The 23,890-nt window shown below is 47.7% G+C and overlaps 2 protein-coding genes across 2 annotated transcripts in view; both read left to right on the top strand.

Annotated features, from left to right (window-relative positions):
• Positions 1–695: 695 nt before the first annotated feature.
• DNAJC19 (DnaJ heat shock protein family (Hsp40) member C19) lies at positions 696–21,785 on the top strand. The gene is made up of 6 exons (XM_088442632.1): positions 696–855; positions 2,847–2,898; positions 3,536–3,609; positions 5,610–5,686; positions 14,796–14,866; positions 21,607–21,785. Exons 1-6 carry the CDS (start codon positions 853–855, stop codon positions 21,681–21,683), a joined length of 354 nt encoding a protein of 117 aa, XP_088298758.1. The 5' UTR covers positions 696–852; the 3' UTR covers positions 21,684–21,785.
• SELENON (selenoprotein N) overlaps positions 21,739–23,890 on the top strand; it is a 34,791-nt gene continuing 32,639 nt past the window's right edge. The window contains exon 1 of the mRNA XM_088442630.1: positions 21,739–21,802. Coding sequence (XP_088298756.1) covers positions 21,754–21,802 — 49 coding nt within the window. The 5' untranslated portion in view covers positions 21,739–21,753. The remainder of the gene's footprint in view (positions 21,803–23,890) is intronic.

The following is a 23,890-nucleotide window of genomic DNA, read 5'->3' as shown; positions in this document are numbered from 1 at the left end:
AGCCCGACTAAAGATTTCTTCTCGCACCCCTCCTGGGAAGCGAGCAGATATCCCACAAAAGTCCAGGCACAGTTTTCTGCCCTTAGCGCCTGGAAAACAGCATCGGAAGTTAGGTCGGGGAATGCCCGTTCTCGCGCCTTAAACAGGGTGTTTAGTCGCGAGAACAGGCATTCTCCGACTAAACACAGCGCAGAATAGAATAGCTCCGGGAGCTATCTCCCGGCGCTATTTACATTGCGGGCAATTAAATCGAGCCCATTGATTTGGAGCGGAACAGTACATAAGCATGTCAAATATTCCTTACTGACAATTGCAAGAAGATTTACTGACAACCACCATAATCTGCCAGAACAAAGTATCTCTACTACTGCAATTCAGAGCATCCTGGGACATGTAGTCCTACAGCAGCTGGGTGGCTGGATTTTAGTGCAGTGTGATACTTTGCTCTTACTATGTACTATGATAGGCTATGATATGATGATGTATACATGGTGCAAGCACATGTCAGGGAACTCCCGGGTTTCTTCTTCCAGTTGAGCTGCGCCCCCCCAACAGCAGTAACTACTAGTTACAGAGCGCTGTCTATCTCTCTCATTCTGTCGTCTGTCCTATAAAGTAAGCAATAAAGTTACGGTCTTCAAAATCAGAAGCGTCACACTGATCAACCTACCTTGGAATGGACTTGCCGTAGGCGGGGCTGAGACAGTACTGGCGGAAGTGACGTCACACGGTTAGGTCAACACACATTACAGCCCCGGCTCAGAGCCTGGGGGGATAGTGTCCCGGCGGTCGCGCTGCTGCCACCGGCTATGTGACTCACACACTGCAGCGCTCTTGTTAGTGCCTGTCGGCATGGTGAGTGCGGGTCCCAGGGCCGGAGAGGAGCAGCATGGGAAATGTCACATGACCTTCACCTACTGCCTGCCCTACAGAGTCAGGGGTCTGCTAGTTGGAGGCAACCCCTGGGAGTAGGTAATTGTCAGGGCGTGCCCCTTGGCAGTCGAACTGATGCGCCCATCAGAGTTGGGCAGGGTCAGAGGCCACCTGTTGGAGTCAGTCATGGTCAAGTGCCTCCTCTTATTCAGAGGCAAGGCCACCCATTGGAGTTGTTCACTTTAAGGGGACACCCGTCTGAGTGACTCAGGTTACGGGCCCACACGTTGGAGTCATTCACTTTAATGGGACACCCATTGGAGTCGTTCACTTTAAGTTCCCACCCCTTGGAGTTGTTCACTTTAAAGGGACGTCAAAGTCAGTAGGGGGGAGCCCTTCTGAGTTGGTCTCAGTCAAGGGTTGTCCGTCGAAGTTGCTCAGGGTAAAGGGCCATCTGTTGGAGTCGGTCTGGGGACGCCTGCCACCTGTCTGGGTCATTCAGGATCAGGGGCCATCTATCAGAGTCAGTCAGGGGATGCCCATTGGAGTCAGTTATGGGCAAAGGCCCCTGCAGAGTCAGTCTGGGGACGCCCGCCACCTATCTGGGTCATTCAGGATCAAGTGTCATCTGTTGGTCAGGAGCCACCTATCAGAGTCAGTCAGGGGATGCTCATCGGAGTAGATCTCAGTCAAGTGTTGTCTGTCGAAGTTGCTCAGAGTAAAGGGCTGCCTGTTGGAATCGGTCTGGCGATGCCTGCTACTTGTCTGGGTCATTCAGGATCAGGAGCCATCTGTTGGTTAGGAGCCACCTATCAGAGTCAGTCATGGGAAGCCCATTGGAGTCGGTTATGGTCAAGGGCTGACGTCAGGGTCATTCAGGGGCCCCCCATGGGAGTAACTTAGGGTCAAGGGCTACTCCTGTGGCCGTGAAACCAATATAGTCTACCTTGGAGGTTTAATATGTTGGGGGGAGACCTAATTCTGACCTAGCAGAGCAATATTTCCCTCTGCTAATAGGATATTAGCTATAGGGCATAGTAAGTAAAGGTCTACTAATCCTATAAGAAAACTCCATACATTCATACAAAAGCTATTTATAACATTCACAAATATATGTGTAAAAAGTTTCGGGAACTTGTTTTCCGATTATAGACAGTGTTTGGTCATACAAAGCTATGCAACAAGAATTCTGAAATATTGAACAGCATATTATCTTAACATTTTTCCTACATATTTTTTTGATGTTTCAATATTCTCAGCAAGTTGTCTACTACAGATATTTAGACAGAAATAACATTCCACATTGTAACATCAAGTTTGTGTAATACAGTTTTTTTTTTTTTTTAATTGAAGTAGATGAGCAGATACCATTAATTATGGTAAAACAGACAAACTAAGATATACTAGAGGTATGAGCCGACCCCGTGTTTTGGTTTTGGATCTGGATTCATCTTCGTGTTTTAGTTTTGCAAAACCACTCTCATGTGTTTTGGATCTGTGTTTAAAAAAATAAATAAATAACAAAAACAGGTAAAATTATATAATTCTGACCTGTTTACATGTAATGCAAAACCCTGGTTCAGTTTTTAAAACCCAGTTCCGTACCGTGGGAAGATCCGAACCGGGACTCTGTACCTAAAATGATTCCGGACTCTGTTCGACTCAGAACCCCTACATTTGGTTGTTGACGGTTCTCTGGGAATCGAACACCCGCACATCTCTAATTTATACCGATAACACTAATTGTACCTCCTATCAGTTGCTATTTCTCTACCTTGCAAGTCCTTGAGTCATGTTTTATGTACTGCCTAGCACTGCCAGTAACATGTTGTACTGTTTTATTTTAGTTATATCTTGCATATAATATATTAAGTTATAAAAGCACTGCATCTTTTTCAATGCAGTATTTCATTTTTGTTTAATTCTCATAATTCCTTTATGCATTAAAGTGTTATATATTATTTTCTTTGTAGGCAAGTACATTGATAGCAGCTGGCTTGACCATCGCTGCAGCTGGATATGTAGGTATGTAATAATTGTATTCATGGTCTGCTTATCTATCTGTCTGTCTGCCTACACCAGGGGTGGGGAACCTCCTGCCCGGGGGCCGTATAAGGCCCTCGAAATCATTTGGTCTGGTTCTCAGAGCTTTTTTTTCTGCTAGCCTCATCTGGCTAGCAGGGTGCCAAGAATGGCACCGTGCAGCCAGAATCTATGCAGCAGTGCTGCCTGGAGCGTCCTTAGGATGCTTGACGGTTACCCTGCTACCCTTACAGCTCTGCTGTAATCACCGGCAATTGTGGACTCACCACCGTGTGATGTCACGCGGAGGGGAGTGGGCTGCATCGAGCCCGCAAATAATATATATATATCAAAATGGCCCTCAGCAGAAAAAAGGTTCCCCACCCCTCTTCTACACATGTACTTTTCTTGATATGCTAATAATCACAATGTGCAATATCCACACTAGATGACTTTGGTTCTGAACGAAGGATATAGGAATAAATAGCAGAAATTATAATGCTATATATAAGATTATGATTAACCACAATACAAAAACCCTCACATAAATAGATATTGTGCTGTACCACCTTGTAAGCAGCTATACGTACCTATACATACGTTTATATGATTTTTGATATAGTTTCTGTTTTTACTGTAGGCCGTTATGTTTTGAAAAACTTTCAGCACCTGGAGCCTCAGGTGAAGCAAGCCTTCCAGACTCTGCCGAAGCCGGTAAGAAAGCTAATACAAGCCTTCCCCTTCTTTACATGCTTTTTACATACACTGTGCACATGTAAGACAGTTACATATACTGTACATGTGTATGGCTGATTACACACTGATGTTTTGCTTGATGCAAGTGCAGAGTTCATGATGAAAAGCATCTAAACACTATACATGTGCATCTAATATGCGGATCGCATGTAAATTAACCGCAGTTGGTATGTGCTAGATACGTTCACATTTGTTCATGCGCAAGCTGTATAAAGCTTTTCCTATTCATCTCATTCCTTTATTCTTTTCAGTAAGAGTATCCAGCATGTAGAAATTAAAATCAACAGGCTCGTGAAATGAACGGAAGATGTTCTGCTAGTAAATAATATAAATGAAAGAAAAAAACTCACAATTCATCATCCAGTTACAGAGCTAGACAGCGTTATGTAGTGGGGTCCTCTTGTTGCAGCAGGTAGCAGACTCCGCAATGTCAGCCCTGGAGTCTCTGTAGGGTTTTGGAGTGGCTAGAAAGCCCCTGGTGCTCTTCCTGGCACCTCTGGGCTTTGGGTACAAGGGCAATAGGGAATCTTGGGACCCCTAAAATGGCCATAATTTTAATACTTTTTAATATAAAGGGAAATATTCGTAATATGTAATCTGAAAGGAAATCCAAGGCAGATATCCTTATAATGCAATGGGAAATATCCTTCATTTGTTATCCAGTGGGAAATTACTTTAATGTTTTAATTTAAATAAGACACCAACTGTTCCTCTCTGAGTCCTCCCCCCACAATTAGAGAAGTTTCAACTGGTTCGTACTCCTCGTATGCACTGAGCCAATCACAAGCTGTTTTTTTATGCTAGCCGTGATGTGATTGGTTGTCCTGGGCACGTCCCTGTTTTGGTCGCATATCAATCGTGGTTAATTTCAATTATCCCCGTATTCAATTTCAAAGACTTTTCGCAGGTTCAAAAAGTCTTTGAAAAAAACAGGGATTTCGTTTCACCACTGAATAGATGGCGAAAAAAAGTGCAGAATTGGAGTTTAGGGGTGCAGGCTTAAAAAAAATAGCCTGCACCCCTGGGAATGACATTTAAAACATAACTGTGTCAAAAAAAAGTTTAAAAAAAAAAAAAAAAAAAAATAGGGACACCCCAAAAAATTAATTTAAAAATTTGGGGTGAAAATTTTTTTTTTTTAAAAAGTGTTTCAAAATAGGGAAATAGGTTCAGGGCTATTCTGCAAGTATGTGGCAGGTGTATTCTAGAATAGGCTATTAGCGGCAGGTGCATTTTTGCAGATTTAAAAAAAAAAAACACTTTAGGGACTTAAAAATCTGCTAGTACCCATTTTCATGTACCCCAAATTTGATGGGACCACGTAAAAAAAAACAAAAAAAAAAACCTAAGTGCTCTTCTGCATCACTGCTAATCCTATGGTCAGAAATGGAGATCGGCAGCCATCGATGATGGCCAAATCCATCGGGGAATCCGTGAAACTCTTCATGTTAGTAATCCCCAATTTGCTGATCACGATTGTATATTTAATCAGTGAAATTCAACACGTTAGTTTTCACAGATGCACTGGTGTCTGGGAATCGAGGGATTGGCCCAATACATCTCAGATGTATGGTGGCCTTTAGGCAGAGGTTCCCAAACTCTGCCGTTATAGTCCGGGTTTTAAGGATATCCATGTTTGAGTCCAGATGGTTAAATCAAATTCACTGAGGTACTAAGTTACCTGTGTAATTGCGGAGTTTGGGAACCTCTCACCTAAGGGTATATTCATGATGTTCTGTTAATAAGAGAACCGCTGTGTTTGATCCAGTTCTGGCAAGAAATTAAGACATCAATTAGACCCCTCCAGGTAGTAAATGATTTCCGTGTATTGTGATTGGGGGACACTGACCCTGTACTGAGATATTCCCAGCAGCAAATGAGTCCCTTACATCCCACCATGCGATCGCACAACTTCCTTTACGTAATATTAAATAGTTTCTTCCTTTGTGTGTTTCTAGGCATTTGCTGGCTACTATAAAGGTGGATTTGAACCCAAAATGACAAAAAGGGAAGCTGCACTGATATTAGGTGTTAGGTAAGCCAAATCATAGTGCCATTATACTGTTCTGTGTTTAGCCATGATAACCATTCATGCGTGTGCAGAGATCGCACAAATACGCGCTATAGGAGGGATCACAGGACATGGTCGTTTTTAAAAACAGAGTTTCTCACTAGCGTGCTCGCCACAGAACAGACAATCACCGCCGGCAGTTATTGGTTGGGAAGATGCTGCCGGCGGTGACTAGCTGCTGCAGCGCACACACACAGGCCGCAGCACCAATCACCGCCGGCGGTGCCTTGTCCAATCACATTCAGCAGTATTCACCAACCAATCACCACCGGCGGCGTCAAATCTAATCACCGCCGGCTGTGCGTTCCATCTGACTTCCGCGCTGCTCCAGGTGTACGGACGCTGGTTCCTGCTTCCTTCTACCTTCCCCCAGAGCCCCTTCTGTGACATCTTCCTTGTGACTACTGAGTAAGTATCACTGTATCTGGCAGCTGGTAAATGGTATTTATATTTATTATAGCACAGGAGGAGCAGAGACTCGTGTCCTAAGGTTGTTATACAGGGGAGCATTCTCTAGTGCCCTGTTATAATACTGCTGCAGCACCCACTAGTGCCCTGTTATCATACTGCTGCAGCACCCACTAGTGCCCTGCTATAATACTGCTGCAGCACCCACTAGTGCCCTGCTATAATACTGCTGCAGCACCCACTAGTGCCCTGTTATAATACTGCTGCAGCACCCACTAGTGCCCTGTTATAATACTGCTGCAGCACCCACTAGTGCCCTGTTATAATACTGCTGCAGCACCCACTAGTGCCCTGTTATAATACAGCTGCAGCACGCACCCACTAGTGCCCTGTTATAATACTGCTGCAGCACCCACTAGTGCCCTGTTATGATTATATTGGGAGACTGACTTGTGTCCTATTATAACAATAGTGGAGCAAACTATCGTACCCCTTCTGCTCTCCTGTGTAGTCTCCTCTCCCACCCTGTGCCCCCTGTTCCCCTCTACTGTTCTGATGTCCTGTTTACTTTGCCCTCCCACCCCTGTTCCCCTCTCCCCGTGTCTGTACCCCTTCTGCTCTCCTGTGTACTCTCCAGCTCCATTGTGACCCCTGTTCCCCTCTCCCCATGTCTGTACCCCTTCTGCACTCCTGTGTAGTCTGCCCTCCTACCCCTATTCCCCTTTCCCCATGTCTGTACTTCTGTTCTATTCTGTACTCTCCCCTCCCGCCCCTGTTCTCCTCTCCCCATGTCTGTACCCCTGTTCTCCTCTCCCTATGTCATTCTCAGTACAAAATGTGCTATAGCGCGGTTTTACGCACTAAAGGCTGTGAGGCATAAATTGTGATGGGACCCAGAAACTGTAGAGTAGGACCCCAATTTTTTAAAGTGAGGGGTCCCTGGGAAATTAGCAAGTTGGGTTTATTCTGTAATAATAAGCCAAAGGTAAAACGGCGTTTGGTGGAGTAAATACACTGACAACCATGCCCATCGTCCCTGGGATCCCAATGATCCTGTATGCTGTCGCCACATCACAGTGTTATGTCTTGTCAAATATAGTCTTACATTCAGATGATTCCAAATGGCAGAATGTATCTTACAGCCAATTCTGCACCTTCTCCCTCTAGTCTAATGACACTGAGCACTTCGTCCTATTCACAAAACAAGAAGTTGCGCTATTGTTAATAATTAGATTAACAGTTTGCTTAAGTGTCTGATGGGAAGTTTTAGATGCTCCATGTAAGCGTAAAGCCAATACGTGATATAATTGTATTGAAGTTGCTGTGTAGTATTTACCTGAAACAATTTCTTAGAACTGAAGAAATCTGTAATTATGTCTCTTTAGCAGATTACCATTTAAAATAACACGAGTGCTGTTCACACAACCAGTAACAATTAATGTAGGCCAGACTGGCCATCCCCGGCTGTAGGAAGAGAATCTCTCTGAAGCCTGGGCTCACTGCAGTTGTGCTTCTCACTGTCTCTCCCTATTCCCAGGCAGCAGTGATGGGCGATCCCCAGGAACACCCTCCCCTCCCTGCCCCCTGCTGTTGGCTGCTCTTCTGAGAAGTGTAACTTGGGAGAGGGAGAATGTTATACAGATGAATAAATAAAAAATTTTAAACTTTCCATTTATATACTCTATGTATGTGTGTTTGTTCGTGTGTGTGTATGTATATATATATATATATATATATATTTTTTTTTTTAGGGTATCCACAGGATTGGGGTATAGGTGATGATGTCAGGCATTGGGGACCATAGAGTTAAGTTTTCAGCCTCCCAGGACGCACTAGGGTCCCCCTCCTATACCCCGCCCCCGAGCCAAGGCATCTCAGTTTCGTTGGTGCCCGGCTCGGAGTCAGAGCACATGCTTAGAGGGGGGCTAAGAATAGCCCCTGAAGTTTTCTTCAAGGCTGCTGTGGCTGCACATCTGGGAGTGCAGCATGGACAGTCACTGCTGACGTCCATGCTGTCTTCCCTACACCCCGCCGGTACCAGAACGCCGGGGATGCTGGTAAGCATCTGGGGTCACGGCTAGCGGTGACCCCAGATGTTTCGGACCATGGGCGGATTCAAGGGGCAGCAGGTAAGCAGCGGGGTCCCGCGGTGGGTCCCTGCTGAACACATGGTCCTTAGTCCCCAGGCAGGGGGCTCCCTGGGGACTGGCTGCAGCGTGGAGCCAGGTAACTAACCTGTGCTTCCACTACCCCCTGGGACAGCGGACCGCAGCTGAGCAGTAAGCGCTTCAGCGTCCCAGGGGTTAATTGCATGCCAGGGGAGCGCGCCTTCCCTGTACACAGCCGGCACCTCCCCCGCTGCACACAGCCCTCTCTGCGCTGCCGATTGGCCCTGTGACAGCGCTCCTCCCCCAGGCCGGCCTCCTCTCTGCTCCTCAGTGGCTATCTTTGTATGGTGAACGCTGCTGGAGCTGCTGACGGTGGCATCGCGGTCTGGGTCCCCCGGCATACCTCTCCTCCGTTGACTACAGGTCTGTGTATGCAGCGCTGTGTCCTACCAGGCTCTGTGTAGTTGAGGAACAGCGCTTATAGTGCAGGGATTGATTTATTCTGCATTGTATGTGACTTCTGCTAGTGTCTGCTGCCTGTACTTTCACTTTCTACTGTCAGCCATTTTACTGTCCCTGTTCTTCCTCTGCTAAAGTGCGGTGATTGCAGGGTGGTTCTCCCACTATACTAACGAGTATCAGTGTACTAAGTGCAATGTACCAATAGCGGAGGGGGAGGGTAACGCGGAGGGGCTATGTCGGCAGTGTTATTTATTGGCGCGGCCAATTACTGTCACGGCTCCGGTACAGGAACCGCCCTGGGCTTGTTTCGCTAAAGCGCTTACACCCCTAGTGGGCCAGTTAGCTCTGCCACCTGCATTTTCCCAGATGGGATTGTCCCAGCAGTCAGTGGTGTCGTCACCGATGCAGGGGTTCCCGAGACAACTGATGGTACCCCACAGTCTCTCTATTTCCCCTCCCCAGGTTTCACAGGAGCCTGCGTGGGTTAATTCACTGACAAATCCGGTACATCATTTGTCGGACGTGTTACAAGGGGAGTCTGTGTTGCGGCCTGTGGCGTCTCTGTCTGCTCCTTATGAGGATGACGACGTGACGTCCGATGATGGGGAGTTTCTGGATCTATCTGACCAAGAACTTCTCCGTACTAAAGAGTCGGACGCTAAATCCAAGGTTTATATTCCTGGCCTTATTCGGGCAGTCCGCACGGCTTTAGTTATTGTGGATGATGATCCTCCGGTGTCCAAGTCCAAATATGCCTTTTTTTAAGGATATTAAGGGTGACGCCACAGTGTTTCCTCTTTCGGGTCAGTTAGTAGACCATTTAGAGGAGGCGTGGAAACACCCTGGTAAACGGTATCAGCCTCAGAGGCGCTTAGCTGTGGCTTATCCGTTTGGGGACAATTATTTTTCTAAGTGGGAATCCCCTCCACAAGTGGATTCTCATGTGACACGCCTAGTCCGAAGTGCCACCTTGCCCATGTCCTCCTTGAAGGATGCTACGGACCGCAAGGTGGAGATCTGCGTAAAGTCCATTTATTCCCTCCGGGGGGGGGGGGCATCTAGCCAGAGCTATGGAGCGCTGGGCTGATAGTTTGGAGGCGTCTTTGGATTCCGACTGTTCGGCTAAACAGGCCGAGTTGGTAGGCAATCTCTGGGATTCGGCCACTTACATCAATGAAGCGGCCTTGGATATCCGTATCCTCACATCTCGGATTTCTTCGGCAGCTGTTGCTGCTCGTCGCACCTTATGGTTGCGATCTTGGAAGGCGGACGTTGATTCCAAAAAGGGCTTAGAAGCTTTGCCTTTTAATGGAGAAGTCCTATTTGGTCCAGATCTGGACAAAATTGTAGCCACGCTGGCGGCAGCCAAATCTGCATGTCTCCCGTCTGCTGCAGTCCCTTCATGTTCGGCTGCGTCGTCCTTTCGGCCTTACAGGGCCCAGGGTAGGCCTAAAGCATAGTCTTTTCCCCGACGGGCTGGGTCCAAGAAATCGGCCAAGTCCAGGAAACAGGCCTGGAGAACCAGACGTCCAGCCCCTAAGTCAGATGACAAACCTGCGGCCTGACAGTCCGGGCCTCCCTTTGGGGGATCCCAAAGTGGGAAGCCGCCTGCTGCAGTTCGCCCAGTGTTGGTCGATAACCACGACAGACGATTGGGTTCACAAGGTGGTTTCTCACGGGTATGCCCTCTCCTTTCGGCACAGGCCCCCATCCCGGTTCTTCACCACGGGCCCTCCATTAGACCAGAACAAAGCCTTGGAACTGCGGAAGGTTTTGCACACTATGCTCCAGGCTGGAGTTAGTGCCTGTTCCATTCTCCCAGAGGGGCCAGGGTTTCTATTCCAATCTGTTTTTGGTGCAGAAACCAAATGGGTCGTACCGTCCGATTCTCAACCTCAAGGCCCTCAACAAGTCCTTGCGGGTGCCGCTGTTTCGGATGGAGACCCTACGGTCCATCGTTCTGGCGCTCGAACCTGGGGATTACATGGTGTCATTGGACATACAAGACTCTTACCTGCATGTCCCTATTCTTTTGCGCCATCAGCAGTTCCTCAGGTTTGCAATCCGCAACGATCACTTCCAATTCCGGGCGTTACCTTTTGGCCTGGCGACAGCACCACAAGTGTTCACCAAGGTCATGGCGGTCATGGCGGCTTACCTGCAGCTGCAGGGAGTCCGCATGTTGCCGTACCTAGACGACCTGTTGGTGGCTGGATCTCCAGAGCTCCTTCTACGCCACTTGGACCTGATGATTGCAGTACTGCAACGTCACGGCTGGTTAATAAACTGGCAAAAGTCCACCCTGATCCCGTCTCAGAGGATTCTGCACCTCGGAGCCTTATTGGACTCCAGACAGCAGAGGATCTTTGTGACGGGGGGAAAAGATCTCTGCATTACAGTTGAGGGTGCGCAGTTGTCTGCAGAGTCGCCGAGTGTCTCTGCACTCGGCGATGAGGTTACTGGGCTCCATGGTGTCAGTGTTCGACATGGTGGAATATGCCCAGTTTCACCCCAGACCTCTGCAGCAATTGATCCTGTCCAAATGGAATGGACTGCCTCAGAGTCTAAAGTCCCAGACGATGGTGCTTACTCCGAAGGTTCGCCTGTCTCTAGCCTGGTGGTTGCAGACGACCCACCTCAACAAAGGTCGTCCATTTTGGGTGGCGAACTGAGTCCTGTTAACAACTGACGCCAGCCTTCGGGGCTGGGGAGCTGTCCCGGGTCCACACTTGTTCCAGGGCAGGAGGCAGAAAAGGAGCTTCCAATAAACATCTTGGAACTCCACGCGGTTTTCAGTGCTCTCCAGCAGGCACATCGGGTTCTCCAAGGTCACCCTGTGCAGGTCCAGTTGGACAACGCCACCACCGTGGCCTACATAAATCGACAAGGAGGAACCCGAAGTTGGGCGGCACTCGTAGAGGTGTCCCGCATCCTGGTCTGGGCGGAGCGCCATCGTCGGCCATATCAGCAGTATTCATTCCGGGAGTCCTCAACTGGGAGGCGGACTTTCTCAGTCGCCAGGACGTACATCCGGGGGAATGGTCTCTGCACCAGGATGTCTTTCAACTTCTGGTGGACAGGTGGGGTCTTCCAGAGATAGACCTCATGGTGTCACTGCACAAGAAGAAGTTGCCGGTGTACGGGTCTCGAACAAGAGACGAAAAGGCGTCTCTGGTGGATGCTCTGTCCATCCAGTGGACGTTCCGGTTTGCTTACCTCTTTCTTCCGTTTTCCCTTCTTCCGCGGGTAATCCGGAAATTCAAACAGGAAGGAGGAACGCTCCTGTTGATAGCTCCCGCGTGGCCCAGGCGGCACTGGTTCTCAGACCTTCAGAGTCTGTCCGTGTACATTCCTCTGCGGCTGCCGCTACGACTGGTCCTGCTGTCACAGGGTCCTTGTCTTCACCCGGACCTGGCTCGGCTGTCTTTGACAGCGTGGCTGTTGAGACGGCCATGTTAAGGTCCAGGGGGTTTTCCAGCTCTGTGGTACAAACTATGCTAAGAGCTCGGAAACCATCTTCTGCAAGGATATACCATCGTGTGTGGCATACGTTCTTCCAGTGGTGTCGACCGAGAGGTTATGCCCCTCGGGAGTTCCGTCTGTCTAGAGTGTTAGCTTTCCTACAGGCGGGGCTAGACCATGGGCTTCGCCTTGCTTCTCTGAAGGTGCAGGTGTCTGCCCTGTCAGTCTGGTTCCATCGTAGGATTGCTGCGATCCCTGATGTGCGCACCTTTATGCAAGGTGTTCTTCGAATTCAGCCACCTTTTTGTTCCACCGGTGGCGCCTTGGGATTTAGCTGTGGTCCTGAGGTCTCTCCAAGGACCGCCGTTTGAACCACTGGACTCAGTGGACCTTAAATGGCTGACAGCTAAAACAATATTCCTTCTGGCCATTGCTTCGGCCAGACGTGTTTCTGACTTAGACCCCCTTTTCTGATTTTTCATAGGAACAGGGCGGTGCTGCGCACTCGTCCTGGATTCCTTCCCAAAGTTGTTTCAAGTTTCCATATCAACGAGGAAATCGATGTGCCGGCTTTTAACTTACCTGATCTTTCAGTGGGTGAGGCCACTTCGGACGTTGTGTGGACCTTAAGGATTTATGTTGACCGCACTTCTTCGTTTCGGAAGTCGGACGCCTTGTTTGTCCTCTATGGCTTCCGTAAAAAGGGTTGGCCTGCTTCAAAGCAAACTTTGGCAGGTTGGATTCGTATGGCAATCTCAGAAGCTTATCTTCATGAAGGCCTTCTGGTTCCATCCTCTGTGAGGGCTCATTCCACTAGGTCTGTGGGTCCTTCGTTGGCAGCTCGACGTGGTGCCTCTGCAGTCCAGATCTGCAAGGCTGCCACGTGGTCCTTTGTCCATACCTTTGTGACGTATTATGCGTTTGACACCTTTGCCTCTCAGGATGCTTCCTTCGGGTGGCAGATTCTCCTTTCAGCACAGGAGCGTCCCCACCCTTAAAGGATACTGCTTTGGGACATCCCCAAAGTATCCTGTGGATACCCTATGGACCCTGATGTAGAAAATATGATCTGGTAAGAACTTACCTTTGTTATCTCTATTTCTACGAAGTCCTTAGGGTTCCACAGGACTCCCGCCCTGTCGCACCTGTGCTGCAGACGGGCTTTACTCTGGTCACCGGTTTTTTTCCATCTCTCTCTGGTGAGAATGTGATTCTTGTATGTGTCCAGATCTTTTTTTTTTCTCTCTCTTCCTTCTCCTCCTCCAACCTATGGCTTGGTACGTAACTGAGATGCCTTGGCTCAGGGGCGGGGTATAGGAGGGGGACCCTAGTGCATCTTGGGAGGCTGAAAACTTAACTCTATGGTGCCCGATGCCTGACGTCATCACCTATACCCCAAGGTATCCTGTGGAACCCTATGGACTTTGTAGAAATAGAGATAACAAAGGTAAGTTCTTACCATATCTCATATTATATTATGTGTATGTGTGTGTGTGTATAAATATATATATATATATATATATATATAATCACACACACACACACACACACACACCATAGTGTTATTTTATTGTGTAAAGCTGTATTTTTTATTTATTTATTTTTTCAAAAAATTTTCCAAAATTATTAAAACTTTTTATTAGAAAATCAAATCATGTAAATACTAGCTATCTAAACCTGATTTGCTATCATTTTATTGACACATCTGCATATCTTCTAGTAAAACTATGGTGAATCAGGTTTAAATAGCTGCATAATTTGATAATAAAAAAAAAATCGACAATTTTGGGAACATTTTTTTGGAAAAATACATTCACCAGTTAAGTGGTTAAAGAACATTTGGGAATTGAGTGTTTTCAGGATCAATGCAGCCTAATGCATGTCCTGCAGTAATTATTCCTAAACAAATCACTATATATTGAGCGATCCATGGATTTCTCCTGTGTGACGTCACGTGGTCATTGCAAGAGAGGACAATTGGTTGAGTTATTTATTTTCTCTATCCCTTGTAATGACAGCTACGAATGTACTGTATGTAACGCTTGTTCCTGTAAAACAAAAATTACACTTTTCCGTGTTTACTTCCAAAATTAAAAAAATGGAATCACAAGTTACATAACGGATTATTCACTTTTCAACAACACCTCCCCTTCCCTCCTCAATATTATAGCATATCAGAATAATCACGTCTTACCGCAAAACGGTAGACACCTCTGTTATTCTAGATTCCCCGATATCCTCTGTTCTCCCCCTGCCCCCTTCCAGAAGCCCTTTATCATCCCAGCCTTTCCCGAGTTCTCTGTTATCCAAGCCTCCCCCAAGACCCTTCTGAGCCAGTGCAGGGCACAGGATATATAAAGAGGGGGTTCTCTGTAAGTTGTGAATGTGTAGCCAAGTAACTTGTAAATTGGCAAATGTTTGTCCACCTGCCACTAACTACATAACAGCAGAAACCCAGCCTCGGAGCTGAGGAGGCCAGTGTGTTATAATGAAGCAATCAGAAGCGGAAATAGGGCACAGACGGTGCCTTTTATCAGAGGGCACCCTTACCCCCCTTCCAGTAGTAGTGAACGATGTGAAGTCCTCCCACGTTCTGCAGTGCAGGCAACTTACACAAAGCTTTTTCATTGTAGCCCGACTGCAAACAAAGTCAAGATAAGAGACGCTCACAGACAGATTATGCTGCTGAATCACCCAGACAAAGGTAAGTACTTCTCAGCGCCTTGTGTGTGTCAGATATTTATATATAGTTGGGAGGCCCATACACCTACCGCATACAGGGGACATATACCTATATAAAGCACCCCATACATCTGTGGGTGTCATAGGTGATTGAAGAGGGCCACTAAGGTTGAATCTATTAGCATAAACCTTTAGAATGTAAGCTCTCACGAGCAGGGCCCTCTTCTCTCGTGTGCTTTACCCTCCCTTACTTATACGATCAACTGCGACTTACTGCCTACCCCAGCACCTAACCTTTGGGTTCTGCCAGCCTGTTGCCTATTTGAGTGTTATGACCGCTGCTACAGCGATGCTTACTGTATACCATGTCCTGCCATGTTCTGTACTGTAAGTCACTTTTTTTCTTGTTGTGTTCATTCTGTTTCTGTCTATGTACTTTGTAAGACGCTGCAGACCCCTTGTGGCGTTCTATAAATAAAGAATAATAATAAACTGTATACCAGCATAATAGAAGCTACCACTAAGCCAATGGCCGAACCATAGTTCCTTGTGCATTGTGGGTAATTGACTCTTTCAAGGAGGTTTTTAAATGACTGGTTGTATATTGTGCAGGTTAGTGGTAAGAGACATTCTAAGGGGCTTTACTGAATCTTTGTTTCCCTGACACCCTGTAGTCCTGGGGCTAGATTTACTAAAAAAGTCAAAGGCCATAATTTAAAACATTAATTATATTACATGCAGAATCAGGCCAGTTTAGCATTTGATATTACGCCGTTTTCAATTTCGGGGTCAAAATCTCAAGCTGCCACTTATAAATTTAAATTTCTATTTCAGGGTCCATAGGGGGTCCACAGGGTTGACCTTGGGGTATAGGTTGGGAACCAAATCCGGGCACCACGCAGTTAGAGCTTTTAGCTCCCAGGATGCACTTGGGTCCACTCTCCCTATAACCCCACCCCCAAGCCAGAGGCTTCTCAGTTTAAGTTAGTGCCCGGCCGGATTCGGGTCACCGTTTAGTGCAGTGGGGAGCTGATTAGCAGCCCCTAAGCTTTATTTTTTCTAAAGGACAAAGTTTTTTATTTTTACTTTGGATTCTTCAGAGCGGCAGCGGCAGACTGTCCATAGGACGTCTAAGCTGCCGCTCCGTCACCCCGCTGGCGCTGAGGCGGGACCCCAGAGTCTGTACTAGCCGGACTCTGCGGGCGCCCAGGACTGCTGCCGGATCCACGTGGAGCAGGTAAGGCGCGGGTCACCGCTTGCGGTGATCCGCGCATTTGAAATGCAGTTCTGTGCCTCCGGTCTCTGGGGACAGACCGGAGGCACCGGCAGTGGCGGCGGGCCCCCCCATACCCCGTGTGTCCACTAGACCACCAGGGACTTAGTGTTCGGTGCAGGGAGCCGGCGTCCCGGGGGTTAATAGCCGGCCAGGGGAGGCAGCCTTCCCTGTTACAGCGGCTCCTCCCCTCAGCTCAGCGCGCCTTTCAGTATCCATAGTCTGGCGTCGCTGAGCTGCTTCCTCCGCGGGCCACGCTTCTTCTGAGGTCTCCAGCGGCCATTTTCTCTGTGGTGCAGCAGAAATCTCCGGAGATGGCAGTTGGTCCAGTCCCCCTGCGTACCTCACCATCAGGTCAGTGTACACAGCGCTGTAGCCTTCCCAGACACTGAATCTGGGTAAGTTGCATGCAGTGTAATAGTGCAGTATATTATATGACATGTTTATGTATATATGTATATATCTGCATTGTATGTGACTTATGCTAGTGCTGACTGTCTGTACTTTATTCTCTCACCTGTCAGTGTATATCTATCCCTTTTCCTTATCTGCCCTAATACAGCTGTACTTAGGGTGGTTCTGAGACCTCACATGTATATACTTGTTAATATTTGTGAGGTTTGTCACATACTGTTGCGTGCTGCACGTTGCCATATTTTGAGTGGAACTGGTGTGTTGCATACGCTGAAAATGGGTCCCTGCAGCTAATTTTTAGTATCATTCAGGACCAGTATAGCGCTGTTTGATCGCAATGCTTGGTCAGATATGTCTGACCAGGAGATAGAGCATTATACTGCACCCAAGGTGCCGGCCCCTTTCACGACCCCCTTGGGCGGTTTGTTTTCTCGGGATCCTCTCAATTGCGAATCGCCGGGCGGGCCCCATTGTTGTACCTCACTTGGGGTTACTTCACCATACTGCCCTTTTCATCTCAGGGTATCTTGCAGTTTCTTACACTCTTCCCCTGTGACACAGGCTGTAGCTCCCTGCAGGGGTTTTTCGAGTATATGAATTCTCCCTGGTGCCACAATAGTCTATCATTCCCCTTGCAGGGATTACCACAACAGCCACCCTGGGTGGATGTATTTTTCTACGAAACGCAAATTGGCGTCGTTGACGCCCTGTGGTTACTTCCCAGTTGTCTCTGCCGTGAACTGGATACTGTTTTTGGCTCTTTCCCTCTTACACGGGGGGAAGCCTATTTCAGGTATTATTATCCCTGCTTTCGGGCTGGTAGCAGGTCCATTCTGGTTAGAGTGAATGTTGACCTGCACCTGTATCATACACCCTCAGTATTACGTGCCTTCTGGTTCCCTGTTGCTGACTAGCGGGTGGATCGCATGGCGGGACTTTGGCTGTTGCCAGGTACGAGGTATTACAACAGTGTTTGGCCTCCTGTCCCAAATTCCCTGGGGGTCATCACGAGCCCCTCCTGGGGTGGATGGGCGTGTTACTCGTCTGATTACAGACGTTACTACGCATCCCATTCCTGCATAGTCGGATTCTTCCAATCCGTAGGTGGTAACTCTGCCTGAAATCAGTATACTCTCTTTCAGGGGTTGTTGCCCATCCTACCATGGCTATAGCATGGTTCGTTAATACTATTGCATACTGAGCTGATGCATTTGTAATGTTTTTTCCCCTCCAACACGTCTGGGGTTCAAATGCATTTGGTCGCTCACGTAATATATGCAGTTGTCATAGGTGGACATGCCTATATTGGATACCAGTCTCCTAACTTTCAGAGTTCCGGCTGCGACTGTATCCTCCGTAATACCCTATGGCTGCGCTCTGGGAATGCAGAGGTGCAGATACCATCTATAGGGTAGATCTTGTTGGGTCCTGACCTTGACAGTGGCAATACAAATTTACCGCCTTCAGCTATGCCCACTACAGGGCCTCAGACTAAGTCTATTAAGTCTTTTTGTCCTCTGGGTCAGCCTAAAAGTCTGTTTTTTCATAGACTGTCGGCCTTTACAAGGGCCGACATATCCAGTACCGAGCAGGCCTGGACTGCCAGCCGATCCTGCTTCTGAACCTACGGATATATCTTCAATCTGACAAGACAGGCCTACCACTGGGAGATGGCGATTTTCTCAGTTCGCCCAGTACTAGTGTCAAGTTGCTGCGGCTAGGTGGGTAGGAGGGTACGCCCTCTCTTTGCTCAGGCGGCCTATTTCCATGTGATGGTACGCAGGCCCTTATTCGGACCCGAACAGGGCCTTACAAATCCAGAAAGCTATACAGTTGTTGCGGTAAGCGGAGCTAATTGGGCCATCCCCACTTTCTCAGCGAGGGACTGGTTGTTCTGCTTTCTTTCTGGTGCGGTGGCTGAATGGTCCTCTTTGGCCTATTCTCTGTCTCAATTCCCTGAACCAGTTCCTAAAGCTACCTGGGCTCAGGAGGCAATCCCTATGCTCCATCATACTATGTTTGGAACCTGGGGACTTTATGGTATCACTGGATATACAGGACGCGTGCCTACGGGTACTTACAGAGACCTTGCCTCAGCATGGACTGAGGTTTGTTGTATCACAGCACTTACAATTTTTCGGGCTCTGCCTGTTGGGACTGTTCTCAGCCCCACAGGGGTTTACCAGCGTTTAGGATTTTCTGACCGTTCTTCTGCTCAGTATATCCCAATGCTCCTGTACCTGGATGGCCTCCTGCTCTTAGCCAGATCACCGGGGTACTTTACAGCCGGGTCAGGTTGACTGTGGCTTCTTTAGGGTGCAGACGTTTAATCAATGGGGAAAAAGTCCTCCCTGCATCCCTCTCTGGGTATTCTTCACCTAGGAGCCCTGCTGGATTCTCAGAATCTGAGAATTCTTCTGGCGTAAGACAGTATCTCCACTCTTCCATTAGGAGTACATGGATGTCTGCGCAGTCGACATATGTCTTTACACTCTGGGATGCATGGTCCACTATTCAGTGTCTGCCTTTGGAAGGGTGGAATGGGCTTAGTTCCATTCCAGGCCTTTCCATAATTGGCTTATCTCCAGATGGAACAAGTTTTTTCTGTCTGATCACTCTTCAAACGATGATGCTCTTCCCGTAGGCAAGTCGGTCCCTTTTCGGGTGACTATGGCCATGTCGTCCAGGGTATTCTTTGCTAAGGACAGTGTCTGGTTCGCATCCATTTCAGTGCAGTTGGATGTCTGTCGATTCCACCCTGTCAATTAACTTGTTGGAACTTTAGCCTGTCTTGGGCCTTCACTCTGGCATAGCCCTTGTTTCCCGGTGACCCTGAAAAAGTTCAGTCCGACAGGGTCAGAACAGTGGCTTCCTTTTTAGCAATACTGTTCGTTGGGTGGCAATGTCAGGTATGTCATACATTCGGACATTGTCCGAGGGTCTCCTCCCGACCATCTCGACAGCGTTCATTTCAGGTGCTCTCCATTGGGAAGCGGGAGTCCTCAGCCGTCACGACGTGCATCCCGGGGACTAGTCTCTTCCCCAAGAGAGGTTTCATTTCCTGGTGAGCAGGGGGGGGGGGGGCCCTCCTGAGGTGACCCTCATGGCCTTCTGACTCTATCACACTATGGTGTTACAGTCCAACTCTGGGGATTCTGAAGCAACCTTCAATGACTTTTTGTCGGTGAGTGGTCCTTCCAATTTGCGTACCTGTGTTCTCCAGTCTCCATTCTTCCTCGAGGGAAGTGTTTCAATGGAGACGGAGATGCTTTCCTGCTGGTGGCTCCTGATTGCCCCAGATGTCAGGGGTACTTGGTTTTTCGGAGTCTCTCCATCGATACTCCATTCCTGATGCTTCACTGCCCAGACCTGTTGTCTCAGGGTCCTGGGGTTTGCCTTGGACCTGGGTCGTTTGTATTTGACTGCGTCCCTACAGTGCTCTTACGGCTTCCCTGGCTTTGTCATCGTTGGAATGATTAGAGCACATGGATCAGCTTTTGCTGGGACCTACCACAAACTGTGGCAGCCATAATTCTTATGGTATTATACCTGTCGATACGATCCTCCGGTGTCAAGGATTTCCAGATATTCTGGCATTCCTTCCGGCTGGCTTGGGTTTCACCCTCGGCCTGGCCTTCCTGACAGTGCGGATCTCTACACTGTCAGTATGATTAAGATATGAAATTGCTCCACTCTGGTATCCAGTTCATCCTTTGGTGTGTTTTCTGGATTATGCCTCCATTTGTCCTCCCTAGGGACTCCTTGGGAGTTAGTAGTGGTTCTTCGTTCCCTCCGGGGACAGTCAATGGAACCGCTGGTTGTGATAGCCATTACATGGTCTATTGCTTTGGCTCTCTCTCTTTCTCTCAGGGTGTTTAGATCAACCAGGTGAGTGTCGGAATTGGGAGCGTTCTCATGTGGCTCCCTCTTCTGGAGGGCATCATGTCAGGGTGTGAGTTGCTCTCACCCTGTGTTTCTTCTTAGTGATTTTTAGGTTCCATATTATTCTGGAACTTATGGTACGGCCATTCAGTCCCCAGTCCTCTCGGCTGGTGTGGCCTCATTGACTGTGGTCCGGCCTCTGTGGATTTATGTGATCCGTTCAAGTTCCTTACGGAAATCGGACTCCTTATTGGTGGTCTGAGATTTCTGGTTTTAACAGGAAAGGATGGCCGGCCTATAGCCAAATGTTGGCTGGATGGCCTCGTATGTCTTCTTCAGGGGCCTACCCATGGGTAGGCCTTTCTGTTGTTGATGCTTGTTTTTTCTCGGGCCATGTAACCCTCGTGAGTGGCTCGCTGTGGAGCCTTGGCTGTTTTGCCTTACTATGTGACCACGTGGTCTTCTGTCCGCACCTTTTTAAGGTTCTAGGCATTGGTTTCCTTTGCCTCTCAGGATGCTTCCTTTTTGGCGGCGGATTCTCCTCTCAGCACAGGAGCGTCCCCACCCTTGGTTGAACTGCTTTGGGACATCCCCAAGGTCAACCCTGTGGACCCCCTATAGACCCTGAAGTAGAAAACAGGAGATATGGTAAGAACTTACTTTTGTTATCTCTTTCTACGAAGTCCATAGGGTCCACAGGGCGCCCCCCCAGACGCACCTGGCTTCATATGGGCTGTGTGGCTGGTCACCGGTTTTCCGTCTCCCATTTCTGTGAGTATGGTTTCTTGTGTGTTCCAGTCTTCCTTCTCTCTTTTTCTCTCCTCCTCCGGCCTTTGGCTACTTACAAACTGAGGAGCCTCTGGCTTGGGGGTGGGGTTATAGGGAGAGTGGACCCAAGTGCATCCTGGGAGCTAAAAGCTTTAACTGCGTGGTGCCCGGATTTGGTTCCCAACCTATACCCCAAGGTCAACCCTGTGGACCCTATGGACTTCGTAGAAACAGAGATAACAAAGGTAAGTTCTTACCATATCTCCTGTTTTAGCCCCTGGTCTGTTATGCCAGGATAAACTGTAATGTGTTCTCTTTCTTTATAGGCCGATATTTCGCCATAGTGTCTTGTTATGGTGCGTCTGTGTGTGATTGCCCTGTGTTTGCTTCTATTGTGCCACTATAACAGGCTTCTTTCTCTGTAGGCGGATCTCCGTATCTCGCAGCCAAGATTAATGAGGCAAAGGATATGCTGGACGCTCAGGCAAAGAGAAAGAACTGAACGTCGCTGGCTGCTTGAGAGAACGGTTTATAATTTTTACCTCAGATTGAGTGATTTGGGTTCACAGAAAATGATTGTCAATAAAGCCATGTTATTCATTCATCTCTCTTCCGCTTTCTGTGAGTAATTCCAAATGCCTCGTCCATCACAAAAGCATATACAGTATTACCCTTGAGGATCTGAGATCTATATTTGTACAGTCTATTATTGAATCTAGCACAGTTCAGTGTTGATTTAATTATATTGCCTCAAATTACCAATGGGAGTGATGTCACTTCGTGATGAGGCGGGAGAGACCTTGAGGTAACCAGGAGAGTCCATTCCCAGCCCGTGCAGCGTAAGACGTCTTAGATGGACTGAGAATATAGTGCGTTTTTCTGTCGCCTTATGAATTAATCATTCTCTCTGTGAGGGGAAAGAATAAGATAAATCTACTCAGAAATTGACTGAGATTTATTCTGTTCACATCCCGCTGACCAAACAGAAATGAATACACCAGCTCTGCCTGCGGAACGGGCTGCTCAGTCAGTCAGGTTCTGTAAAGTATCAGTTAGCCAGTAAGCACATATTCTGCAGGGGTCGTTGACAGGGATCCCTGTGTTTTGTGTGTTTGTTGAAGGCTGCTGTAATAGCCTTTTACATTTATACTGTGGAAAAAGCCCAAACAGGGATTGCTGTTCTAACAACAGATATCCTTGTGCATTGGAAATGGCTGAATACACATTGGGGAGTGTTCTTGGGAATATTTGGGGTGATTCAGTAGTGAGCGCAAGTTTGGGCACTATTACACCTGCATTGCATGCACTGTGAAAAAAAAAAAATCGGATATTCGGCCATGTGTTGAGTTGCATGCGTCTAGGTGACCGCATCTCCCCATCATACAATTGGATTGGCCATCGTCATCATTGGTGCACACTTGGACCAGCCCTATCCTTGGTGCAAATAAGTCGCCTGAAACAGGAGTATCTTCATCAAAGCGCCACTCTGCAGACACCCCTGTTACACTTTGCCATGTTAAAAAAAACATTTGTGCCCAATTCGGCCGTCAGTAGAGATAAAATGACGTGTATGAGCCGTCATCACCTGTACTTGGCACTGCAGCATGTGCAGGGTGGAAACGGGCAGGATCTGTCCGCACGACGACGCATCAGCCTCCCGTATGTGTGTGGATATCAAACTACGTAATCGAAGAAATAAATGCAGTTTATAACAACTTCCAAACATTGAAATTCAGAAAAAAGGTAGAGTACTTGAAGATGAATTTGCAGAGGGCGCAATCCTGTATGTATAATTGTCCCTGAATGCCACTATAGCAGAGTTGTCTGATTCCGCCGACCACATGTGTGGCCAAACTGAACGATGGTCATGGGCTAATAAACAAATCAGTTGTGCGCCAATTGTACAAACCAGCAGTTCATTAAATGCTGATTACTTATATAATGCTTTTCTCCGAAAGAACTCAAGGTCGATGTACAGAAATCTTAAACAAAATAGAGTTTTAGCTTTACAGGAAATACAGAAATCACTAAAATAAAACAGGATTAGGTTTGTGGAAAAAAAAAAGAAAAGGAGGAACATACTGTAATACAGAGTTGCGGCAGACATTTTGGGTTATAAATTCCAAGGATTATTTATCCTGCCCATGAATGTACCAGACGAGGCAGCCATTTTGGGCACACTACATCGGTTACACTGGGTGGAATAGGTAAGGCCTGGAGGAGTAAGCCGAGATGTACGATCCTTACAAAATCATCAGATCCATGCACTGTTCACCCTACACACGCAAGGCTGCCATTTTGAGTGCACTACATAGGTTTCAGTGTGCAAGATGAGCAATGCATGGTGGTAAGTCATATAAGGGTAACATAGAAAATAACCAATGAATAAATTGTTCCATGGGTTGTTCATCCTGCCCATGGAAGCACCAGGTGAGGCAGCCATGTGGGGCACACTACATACGTAGGTGGGCAGGATCAGCAATTTGTACTAGTGTAATATACTGTGGGCAATCGCATCAGAAAGAGAGAAAAATAAAAAATCAACACAGGGTAGCACCCAGAAGGGGACAGGTGAGGGACGATTAGTGTAGTTACCTTGTTTTTTGGCTTTATGGGGTCTATTTATCAAGCAGTTGCCCATAGCAACCAATCAGTTTTAAAGTAGCATTTATCAAGTGCAGTCTATACAATAATAGGTAGGAGCTGATT

The sequence above is a fragment of the Taudactylus pleione genome, unplaced genomic scaffold, assembly GCF_031769625.1.
Source record: "Taudactylus pleione unplaced genomic scaffold, aTauple2 ptg000314l, whole genome shotgun sequence".
Classification (NCBI taxonomy): Eukaryota; Metazoa; Chordata; class Amphibia; order Anura; family Myobatrachidae; genus Taudactylus; species Taudactylus pleione.
This window is presented reverse-complemented; position numbering and strand designations above follow the sequence as displayed.

Coding starts and splice junctions, on each gene's coding strand:
- DNAJC19 (XM_088442632.1), top strand. Junction 2,899..3,535: donor CGCTGCAGCTGGATATGTAG/GTATGTAATAAT, acceptor TTTTTACTGTAG/GCCGTTATGTTTTGAAAAAC. Junction 5,687..14,795: donor GCACTGATATTAGGTGTTAG/GTAAGCCAAATC, acceptor TTTTCATTGTAG/CCCGACTGCAAACAAAGTCA.